Genomic DNA, 11734 nt, shown 5'->3' on the forward strand with positions numbered 1-11734 from the left:
AAAAAAAAAAAAAAAAAAAAAGAATGTTAGAGGAGGAAATTGCTGTATGTTGCCTAAAAGTCTGGAAATGGCTGCTGGTGGGTAGGCTTTCCCATTGTCTCCAGGTGAAATATTTAAAGATAAGGAACATGAGGAAAGCTGCGCTTACCAGGGTAGATCAGGTAGGTCCTGTATACAGTGCCACTGAGAAATTTCACTGTTGCTAAGAGAACCTAACTTCCGTAGACTTTGTTGTTTAAGGCACTTAGGATGCTGTAAAGTCTTGAACTCATTACACTTTTATTATGGGCTGCAGAAAACAACAGTAAAGGTTAATTAGTGCCATATTTATCCTTACATGCTGCTTTTACATCTCCTAAAGCTTTATCACGTATTGATCCTTTTTTATTTTTCTCCTGCTGTATGGCCCAGTTCCAAGAACGGACATATCTGGGGATTAGATGACAGCCAGTATTTAGGCTGAATTAGAGGAAGCAAAGGCAATCCTTTTGCAACGGAAGTTGTGTTTTCCTTTCAGATGCAAAAATCTAGGGTATTTTCGAAATGTTGGTGTTAAATCTAAAGCACATTTGAGATTCTTTTCTTTAACCACCCCAGTAATGATAACATAGATATGTTTTGAAACTGTGATGTTCTCCTGTCTCTCAGGCTTTTTGTGGAAGGAATGCAAGGAACAAAGACATTTTTTGTTAATTTTTGTTGCTGAATAAGGTTGCTTATAACCCCAGAGGCAGCCACCCATCATCATCTTGTAGGATCCAGCTTGTAGGATCATCTGATAACTCTGTAAGGCGGCTCGTGCGTCGGGCTTGGGCACCATAGTCTCTGCCTTGCCCTGATCTTCCCCTTCCTGAGTGTTGGGATTCCACCAGCTGGTGCCTGGCACTGTTCTTGTTTGTCTGAATATGCAGTGGGCATTCCCAGATGAGACCCCCTAAGTCAGGCCCACACAGAACACTCCTGTTCCCTCCCTCCATCAGCGACTTGCCTGTCAATTCTTGCCCTGCTTTTCTCCTTTCACTGATGTTCAGGGCAGCATTTGGTACTGGAGACCTATTTTCACCTGCTTCCCACCTTTTCTCCAGCATTTTTTTTGCTTTCTCCACTGGTTCCTATGCCAGCATGTTTTAGTCAGAGGATCACAGCGGCATTTATACCTTGGATTTTCTTTTTGTGCTATCATTTCAGGCGAAGGTAGTATTTATTACTTCTGAAAACAGCAGGGATAATGTGAACTAATACCTAGTGTAAGGCCTAAATACTACATTTTACTCTTGATGACTTAAACTTGTATTTTCATTAGTATAATTCTATGAGCAAAGTTTAAAAAGCCAACAGTTCTGAAAAGCCTATAATGACAAAGTCATTAATCCTCACTCCCTCTCTGCCGCTCGCAACTCTTCTAGCTCTTTCTCCTGGTGTTTGTCTCTATATTTCTAAATAATCTCATAGTATTCTTTCAGGACTTTTTAGACTTCACCCACTTTGTTGAAGGAGTCTTTAATGCTCTTAGGCAGCCCCTATGCCCACTGCATTTTCCTTCTCTCCACACCCCTACAGTTTATTTTTGGATATATTTTCTGGTCTTGAAGTGCTTGTCAAGTTCATCCCAAGTAAGCAGTAAGGCAGGTTTCTTGTTTTTTATGATTCGCTTCGCTTCGCCTCTCCTCTCCTCTCCTCTCCTCTCCTCTCCTCTCCTTCTCCTCTCCCTTTCCTCTCGCTCTCCTCTTCCCTCTCCTCTCCCTTCTCCTCTCCCTCTCCTCTCCCTCTCTCTCTCCTCTTCTCTTTTTTGAGACAAGGTCTTATTCTGTCGCCCAGGCTGGAATGCAGTGGTGTGATCATAGCTTACTGCAACCTCTGCCTCCTGGGCTCAAGCAGTCTTCCCACCTCGGCCTCCTGAATAGCTGGAACTGCAGCCTGTGCCACCACACCCAGCTAATTTTTGTATTTTTTTGTAGAGACCATGTTGTCCAGACTGGTCTCAAACTTCTGGCTCAAGTGATCTGTCTGCCTTGGTTTCCCAAAGTGTTGGTATTGCAGGTGTGAGCCACTGCACCTGGCATCGTGTTCTTAGTTGGCTAAATTTACTCTAATCTCAATGGTTGATACCAGAATATTCTCGAATACCAACCTTGTCAGTAACTGAACAAACTACATGTTAAGACATTTCTTGGGCATTGGCGATACTGGTGATACAGACAAAGGCCTATACCACTTTCATCAGGAAAAGAACCTTATACCTCCAGATGTAAACATAACTTATGGCTTAATTACTTCTTAACTGTTCCACCTCTCAACACTGTTGCATTGGGGATTAAGCTAGCAACACATCAACTTTGAGGAAAACATTCAAACCATAGCAGCCTTCTTTTACTGGTGGGGAAAGAAACAAGTTTAAAAGACTGGAAAAATACATAGGTACTTATGGGACTGGTCATTGGTTTCTCCACTGTAGATTCCATTCTCACACTAGTTGGTGACACAGCAGGGCAGGTTGGAAGCCAGAAATGGGAAATAAACTGCTTCAGGTTAGAGGCAGCATCTGTCAGGCAGGACTGGGGGTAGTGTGTACTCGCCCTCCACATTGAGGAAGGGTAGACAGAGGCATCGTAGTGCACGTCTACCAAGAAATTAGGGAGGTTATCCCTGTAGTCTGCCTAGATGGTTCAGGTTGTCTGAAACTTAAATGGAAGTTGAGGCTCTGAATACATGTAGGACTTCTGAATCTGTGGCAGGTAGTACAGAATTACCTGACTTAGAGAATAAATAGAGAGGCCCGGCATCTATGTGCAACTCAGCCTCATCAGCCGCAAGCCAATGCCCTCTCTCACCTCACTCCAGTAATACTTAATCTAGCCGTAATTAGCCAACCAAAGATAGGGACAAGATGCCAAGGCCAAGAGCTCTTGAGAATTGAGCACTCCATCTAACAAGGGAGGTCATCAAGTTTCTCCTCCACCCTTTCCCTGAAGTAACTCTTGGAGTGAGCTCAGGACACTGGGTTCAGATGGCTTGGAAAGTTTTTCTGGGGCACTGATAACAGCAGACATTTTCTTGGAAGTTTTTTACCTCAGAAAATTCCATTTGTCAAAGATTGCTGTAGAGCAATATGTGGCAATTACAATATGGAAAAAAAACAACAAAGGAAAGGTTTTATGAGAGGGAAGCTCAAGCAATTCCATTAGAACAGGTCGACTCACCCACCAGTAGTCTGTTCTAACAACTTTAAAAAGGAAGATGAAATGAAACCATGACATCATAGTGAACAGAACTGAGAAAACAGATGAATTGCGAGACTCACCGGGATAGGCTGTTCATAAAAATCACCTGTTTCTCAATTTCTGAGGTGTGATTGTGGTCATAAACATAAAGCTACTCCAGCTCTCAAAGACCGACTGTCTCTCCCACAAAGCACTCACCAGATGCGAAGTGAGAGAAGGGCAGGGACGGGGAAGAACCTCGTTCTGTGAGGGCACAGATAGAGGACCCTGACTCAGCTGCAGCTCCCAGAAATACCAGCTCCTGGAGAGGCTGATGTTGGATAGTTGAGCTGAGATTTCAGGGTTAAGGATGGTTTCATTTAGGAAAAGAGGGCAAAGGAATGAGAGGAGATTGTCCTGGCAGAGGGCACAGCATGTGCCAAGTCACCGTGGTGGGAGGAAAGGAGATGCAGTTGAAAAACTCAAAGAACCAGTGCTCAGGGTGGAGGGGCAGGGAATAAAAGATAATGCTGGAGGGTTAGGCCGGCCCGATACCGTGAGATCAAGGGTTTCAAGCAGGAAAAATGCCGCATTAAGATTTCCTGTGTGAATAGACCACTCTGCCTGCAGTAGGCAGGGTGTGCTGGGGCCATGGGAATGCTGGGTGGCCTGTCAGTGAGCCATTCCTGTAGCCTGGGGGAGGGCTGGAGAGAAGTGGATGGACGTGGGAAATCTGGGTGGGGGGGTAAATCCACAGACTTGACAGAGTGGCTATGAGGGAGAGGGAGTGGTCAAGGGTGCCACTTAAGTTTCTGACCTACAGAAAGTGCTAGACTGGATGATACTACATTCTCTCTCTTTCTTTCTCTTTCTTTCTTTCTCTCTCTCTCTCTTTCTTTCTTTCTTTCTCTCTCTCTCTCTCTCTTTCTTTCTTTCTTTCTTTTTTTTTAAAAAAGAATTCCTCTAATGATTTTTCATGAATAGGTTCTTTTGGTATACCTTTCCACAAGTACAAGTACTGATAGATTTGCTTTTGGAAAATCTTTAGGGAAGGCAGTGGGCAATGGGAAGGGGGTTATCACGAAAGATGTGAACGCCGAAATGGGAGGCCTCAGCAATCCAGAACTTGGAGTGTGAGCACTACTTAGAACTGACATTTTGAGTGTTGGCAGAGGGAATGTCGTCAAGATGCTCCTGATACATGTTTTTATAAGTGATTGAAATGAAAGATGAGATGCAGATGGAAAGGAAGTACAGTGTGTGGTGTGTCTACGTTACGCCTGTATTTGAACATGATTGTTGGAAAGACTGATCAGATGTTATAGTTTAGGGACCATGCTTACCCAACAATCATTCCTTTAAAAGTAAGGCTTGAAATTTGGGAAATGGCATATTTACAAGATGGCAAAACCTGATTTCTTTTGTTTTCTAAGGTGATTGATATGCCCGAACACAACCCTGGCGATTTGGGAGGAACAATGAGACTGGGACTAAGAAGAACTGTTTTCAAAACTGAAAATTCAGTACTAAGTAAGTTTCCCAGATTGTTTATTTTATAATTTATTGGATGTCACTCATGTGACTGCAGGTGCCGAGCCCTCTGGGTGGTGGAGATTCACCCCTGCCCCTTCCAGAATCCTCAGAGGGCCCTGATTCTCCCTCTTTCTATCTCCGCTGCCCTTACTGACCCTCTACTCTGGGCATTCCTCTCTCTGGTAAGCTTGTCCCTTGGCCTGGCCTTGGTAGAACAGACTGAATGCCCCTTTGCATTTGATCTGCATGACTCCCTATTCATTGGGCTGTTTTGTGAGTTACCAATGCTCCTGGAGATGAACTTGGATGGGGAGAGAGAACCCTGATTCACACTCAGTTCTTTTGAATCCACAGTTCTCTCTTTTACATTGAAACTGGTTCCCTGTTTAATGTCTGTTTGCCTGGTCTTAGTGACTCACAAATGAACTTCCAAGGAGGAGAGCAGTTGTGCATCTCAGAAGTGTATTTCTCTCTCCCCTTGGCAGCCCCAGTGTGGGGAGATGGCTCACCATTTGATATTTGCTGATCTTTCCACTCCCCATAAGGTTAATTCTAATTTCTGTGGAACTTTTTTCTTAAATGAGCATATTATATAAGAATAGCTTATTGTTTAAAACAAACCAAAGCCTTTAATTCAATTCAATAAATGTATCTTGAATGCCCACTCTGTGTCATGTGCAAATATAACAGTGACCAGGACAGATTCCAGCCCTGCCCTCCTAGGGCCTCAAAACAAGCAGAAGAAATGTGACAAAAGGGAAAGGCAGGTTGCTAGGGGGGCCGGATGCAGAGGGGGAGCCCAGGAATCGCGAGTGTTCTGTGTAATTTTCGTGAAATTATAAGAATCCCTTAGAATCCTGTGAAGTTATAAGAATTCCTTAGAAAAATGCCTTCTTAAGAAAGAGTAAGGCCAGAAATATGAACTCCTCCTTTAAAGATGAATATAAACCTTCTCAGGAATAGAAAGCTTCCTAGCCAGAATGAAATTTAAAAATAAAAGGCTTCAAAGTAAATACGGTTCCCTCCTTTCTCTGCATAAGAAGTCATTGTTCTCTAAGTCACTAACATTTTCCCTTGCAAATACTATATAAAAAGTTTTTTTCTTCATAAATGTTAGCAATTCTGCAGCTTTCAGGTGTCTTCAGATACTTTGAAACTTTGTTCAAATAATTGCCTACGTGACAAAAAATGCTTAGTGAAAAATTAATGTCCTAAAATTATATCCATTGAGAAAGATTCAGTGGTAATTGTACTAAGTTTTTAAAAAGAGCATTGTACTCAATATAGTTAAAAATTTGATAGCTGTAAGTCTGATTTAAGATTTTTCTTGGCCAGTTGCAGTGGCTCACACCCCTATCCCAGCACTTTGGGAGGCGAGACAGGCAGATTGCTTCAGCCCAGGAGTTCAAGACCAGCCTGGGCAACATGGGGAGACCCTGTCTCTACAAAAAATTAGCCTGGCATGGTGGCTTATGCCTGTGGTCCCAGCCACTTGGGAGGCTGAAGCGGGAGGATCACCTGAGCCCAAAAGGTTGAGGCTGCAGTGAGACATGATGGTGCTACTGCACTTCAGCCTCGGTAAAAAAGATTTGTTTTTCTTAGTGCTGGATGTGGTATAATGTGCCTGTAGTTCCAGCTACTCAGGAGACTGAGGTGGGAGGATTGCTTGAGGCCAGGAGTTGGAGACCAGCCTGGGAAACATAGTGAGACTCCGTCTCAATTTAAAAAATAAAATTTGTGGCTGGGCACGGTGACTCACACCTGTAATCCCAGCACTTTGGGAGGCTGATGCGAGTGGATTGCCTGAGGTCAGGAGTTTGCGACTAGGCTGGCCAACATGGTGAAACCCCATTTCTACTAAAAATACAAAAAAAATTACCCAACCATGGTGGCACATGCTATAATCCCAGCCACTTGGGAAGCTGAGGCAGGATAATTGCTTGAACCTGGGAGGTGGAGGTTGCAGTAAGCTGAGATAGTGCCATTGCTCTCCAGCCTGGGCGACAGCGCGAGACTCTGTCTCAAAAATAAAATAAAATAAAATTAAAAAAAAATGAAATTTGTTTTTCTTCACAGTAGACATAAAAATATTGATGATTTTTATAAATCTTAAACACAGCACCAAAGCTTGTTTTGAAAAATTTTGCAAACAACTTTATTGAGGTATAATTTATCATATAATTTATCTATTAGTAGCGTACAATTCACTGATTTTTTTGTGTATTCACAGAGTTGTGCAACCATCACCACAGTCAATTTTAGGACATTTTCATCACCTCTTGTAGAAACCCTATACCCATTAGCTGTCACCAACCCTACACCTGCTAGCCCTTGGCAACCACTAATCTACTTTTTGTCTATGGGTTTGCCCATTATAGACATTTTATCTAAATGGAACTATATGATTTGTGGTCTTTTGTGTCTCACTTCTTTCTTTCTTTTTCTTTCTTTCTTTTTTTTTTGAGACAGTCTCGCTCTGTCACCCAGGCTGGAGTGCAGTGGTGCGATCTTGGCTCACTGCAAACTTCACCTCCTGGGTGTAAGCAATTCTCCTGCCTCAGCCTCTCGAGTATCTGGGATTACAGGCACCCACTACCATGCTTGGCTAATTTTTGTATTTTTAGTAGAGACGGGGCTTCACCATGTTGGCCAGGCTGATCTTGAACTCCTGACTTCAGGTGATCTGCCCACCTCGGCCTCCATAAATGCTGGGATTCCAGGCGTGTGAGCCACCACACCTGGCCTGTCTTCTTTCTTTTAGCATAATGTTTTTTTGCTGTATCAACTTTATAGCATGTATCAGTATTCATTCCTTTTAATGGCCAAATAATATTCCATTGTATGGATAGACCACATTTTGTTTATCCATTCATCAGCTGGTGGACGTTTGGGTTGTTTCCAGGCAACAATTTCTTTAATTTTTTCTCTTTACTTTTTTTTTTTTTAAGTCCTTTTCCTAAAGAGAAAGAAAGTTATGTTGCCTTACATTGAAGTTGTGCTTCCTAGTTTGCAGGAAGCATGTGATCTATGCGCCGGCGCCCTCCCACCTGTGCAGCTCTGTCTCTCGCAGGTCTCCAGAAAAGGCTGTGCCAGAGATAAGAATGTGACCACTGTGTGAGGCTCTACTGTGTGACATAAAAATATAAAACCAAGTAGCGTGGTAATGTTTGATGGGCCCTTTTCCCCCTAGTCAACATATTTCTTTTGTACGATCTTATGTATTGTTTTGTTTTTATAAGCTAGCATATTTCTTTTGTAGGATTCCCCCATCCCATATTGCCATGTTTCTTTTGTAGACTTTTTTCTAAGTCAGCACATTTTTGCAAGAATGCTATGAACAAGATACATTTGCTTACATTGCCTGTGAAAACAATGAAGAGTTTTGATAGAAAGCATTTAAATGCTATTCATTTTTTCATTTTAATTTGATTTATAGGCCAGTACTTATAATGCTTGGATTAAATGGAAAAACAGGAAAGTAAAGAGTTCTCTAGTAAAAAAGAATGCCTTGAAATAGGACCACAGCCTAAAGATATTGATAGCCACAGTGGGTGGATGACTAGATTGAGTCTATTTTTTTTTTTTAGACGGAGTTTTGCTCTTGTTGCCCAGGCTGGAGTGTGGTAGTGCGATCTTGGCTCACTGCAACTTCTGCCTCCTGAGTTCAAGTGATTCTCCTGCCTCAGCCTCCCGAGTAGCTGGGAGTACAGGCGTGGCCACTATACTGAGCCAACTTTTTGTATTTTAGTTGAGATGGGGTTTTACCATGTTGGCCAGGCTAGTCTTGACCTCCTGACTTCAGGTGATCCTCCTGTCTTGGCCTCCCAAGCTGTTGGTATTATGGGTGTGAGCCACCACGCCCAACCGAGCCAAATTATTATATTCAAGAACAATTCCTCTTATTTTCTTAATCACCTGTTAATTCCTTAAGGGTTATGAAAACTACGAATTAACTTTTTCTGAAGTGAAGATTATAGGTATGAATTGATTTGGACAAAAGTACTGGTAATGATTATTTGCCCTGTTTATACGCAGTGTGTTCCCAGAAGTTCCCTTCCTGTGTTCTATGTGTTTTCTTCATCTGCAAAGGCCTTTTCCTGTAAAAGGGCTAATGACAGCATGTGTAGAATTATCAAAGCTGATTCAAGCATCCTTAGAAATGAGATATTTTGAGGAAGAGGGAGAAATTTGCTAAAGGATTCAAAATTACCCTGATTTGATCACTATACATTATATGTATTGAAACATCACTATGTGTCCCATAAATATGTACAATTATTATTTGTCAATTAAAAAGAGAAGTAAGATTTTTAAAAAATTGTATATCTATAAACTTCTACCTGAGTATTAGTTGCACATCTATGGTATTTTCCAGACTTCATCAAGATTAGTTTTTATATTAATCTTTTCTGGTAGCATCCCTTTTTCCTATATCTGGTCTTCCTGTCTATGATTTGAGCATATAGTATTTAATTGAGTTAAAGGAAGCATATTCCGCTGATTTATTTCTTATTGATAAATACTTCACATGGTTTCTGACATTTTGTTGGAAAAATGCTGAATCTAAAAGACAATGAGTTCATGTCCTTTGTAGGGACATGGATGAATCTGGAAACCATCATTCTCAGCAAACTGACACAAGAACAGAAAATCAAACACCACATGTTCTCACTCATAGGCGGGTACTGAACAATGAGAACACATGAAAACAGGGAGGGGAGCATCACACACTGGGGTTTGGGGTGGCCAAGGGAGGGACAGCAGGGCAGTGGGGGAGGTTGGAGAGGGATAACATGGGGAGAAATGCCAGATATAGGTGATGGGGGATGGAGGCAGCAAACCACCTTGCCATGTATGTACCTGTGCAATAATCCTGCATGATCTGCACATGTACCCCAGAACCTAAAGTACAATAAAAAAAAATTAACTACTAAAAAGAAATAACATGGAAGAAAATAGTATTTTAGAGTATTTTAGGTTTTAGGATGAATGGTTAAGTGCAATCATTATCATAATTCTTTCAAAATTATCAATATTAATTTCATACTTTTCCATTTGGAGTATCAATATTCATAGTCTTATTAAAACCACTTCTGGTAGTAATTCATCTAACCATTAACAGATAATTTTCAAAGGTATATAAAGACCACTACCCAGTTCTCAATGAGCCTCTAAATAGTTTGGAAGATCCAACTGAAACATGAAACAATAGAGCAAGAAAGTGCTTCCTGGATAGCTGGGCAGTGGAAAACCAGTGGAGAAAAAGTGTTAGATGGACTGCAGGTGTCTGGAGAGGATTCATAGACTTAGAACTTGAGATGGCTTGGAAGTTGGTGTAGGCAAAGGTAGGCTCTGAAAGCTCAGTCACCCTAAGTGTTGGAAAGTGAAATGCCTGGGAACTTTTGGTATTTATATTAAAATACTGTGAAATTTGTATTCTGTTCCACAGTATAGCTGAATTCATTCTAAAATAAAATATATGCATTGCAGTGAAAAAAAAAAGGAAAAATGCTGAATCGAACCTCTTGACACAATTTTCGTTCTTTGAGTATTTCCTTAGGATACGATTTTCAGGAGTTGGATTATTAGGTCAAAGGGTATGAACAGTTTTATGACTGATAATTCTGCCAGATTGTTGGGAAGAAGGGGTGAGCCAGGTCATAATGACATTCACTGTACTTGTGTTCCTGTTTTCCCTAGTCTTTTTGGTAGGATTATTTTTCTTCTTGCTCTGTTAGGAACAAAAAGAGCCCTATTTCTGTTCGTGGCTACAAAGTGAAAATGGTTTCTACCTCAAATGTTGATTTACCTGTGTGTATAGTGCCTAGGTCTGAAGTCTTCATTCGAACTTAACCATGGGTTGGTAAACTTTTTCAATAAAGGACCAGATAGCAAATATTTTTGGCTTTGCAGCCATTGTGGTGTGAAAGCTGCTACAGGCACATATGTGAGTGAACGAGCACAGCTGTGTCCCAACACAACTTTATCTATGGACTCTGAAAGTTGATTCCATATCATTTTCATGTAGCATGAAATATTATTCTTTGATTTAAGTTTTCCAACCAATTTAAAATATGAAAACCATTCTTAGTTCAAGGGCCACACAGAAAACAGTCAGGGGGATCCCATGACTGTGGGCCGGGCCATAGTCTGCTGAATCCTCGTCTAAATAAGAACCTTTCAGCCTGGGTAACACAATGAGACCCTGTCTCTATGAAAATTTTTTAAAAAATCAGCCAAGTGTGGTGGCACACATCTGTAGTCCCAGCTACTCAGGAGGCTGAGGCAGGAGGATTACTTGAGCCTGGGAGTTTGAGGCTGCAGTGAGCCATGATTGCACCACTGTACTCCAGCCTGGGCAACAGAGTGAGACCTTGTATGAAAAAAAAAATAAATAAAAAATAACTGCACATTGAATGAACTCCATGGATGAGGCAGTGCTTAGGCAGAGTTGAAAGACAGTATCTCCCCACTTCTCTACTGGCTTGCATACATATCCTATTTCCTGACAGAGAATAGAACTAAGGGGGCTTTCAGAAGCCATTTGATCTAACCTCTTTATTTTTCAGCTGAGGAAATGGAGGGCTGACAGATGAAGTGACACACAGTTGAGAGAGTCAGAACCAGGGCTGGGACACTCTTCCCACATTATTTTCTAGTATTCTAATAAAACATGCTGCCCTTGCCCCCCCATCTAATGTTACAATCACTTTCCAAAATGTAACTCTTGGCCAGGCGTGGTGTCTTATACCTCTAATCCCAGGACGTTGGGAGGCCAAGGTGGCTGAATCACTTGAAGTCAGGAGTTTGAGACCAGCCTGGCCATAATGGTGAAACCTTGTCTCTACTAAAGATATAAAAATTAGCCAGGCATGGTGGCACATGCCTGTAGTCCCAGCTACTCAAGAGGCTGAGGCAGGAGAATCACTTGAACCCGGGAAGCGGAGGTTGCAGTGAGCCGAGATCGTGCCACTGCATTCCAGCCTGGATGACAGAGTGAG

At 41.8% G+C, this 11734-nt stretch overlaps 1 protein-coding gene across 2 annotated transcripts in view; it reads left to right on the forward strand.

Annotated features, from left to right (window-relative positions):
• The window catches only part of LOC108296618 (protein SET-like), a 156751-nt gene that overhangs the window by 45242 nt on the left and 99775 nt on the right, over positions 1 to 11734 (forward strand). For both annotated transcript variants that reach the window (XM_017519107.2, XM_017519108.2), the window contains one exon: positions 4634 to 4730. In XM_017519107.2, the coding sequence (XP_017374596.1) occupies positions 4634 to 4730 (97 nt within the window). The remainder of the gene's footprint in view (positions 1 to 4633; positions 4731 to 11734) is intronic.

The sequence above is a fragment of the Cebus imitator genome, unplaced genomic scaffold (assembly GCF_001604975.1).
Source record: "Cebus imitator isolate Cc_AM_T3 unplaced genomic scaffold, Cebus_imitator-1.0 Scaffold728, whole genome shotgun sequence".
In the NCBI taxonomy this organism is placed as follows: domain Eukaryota; kingdom Metazoa; phylum Chordata; class Mammalia; order Primates; family Cebidae; genus Cebus; species Cebus imitator.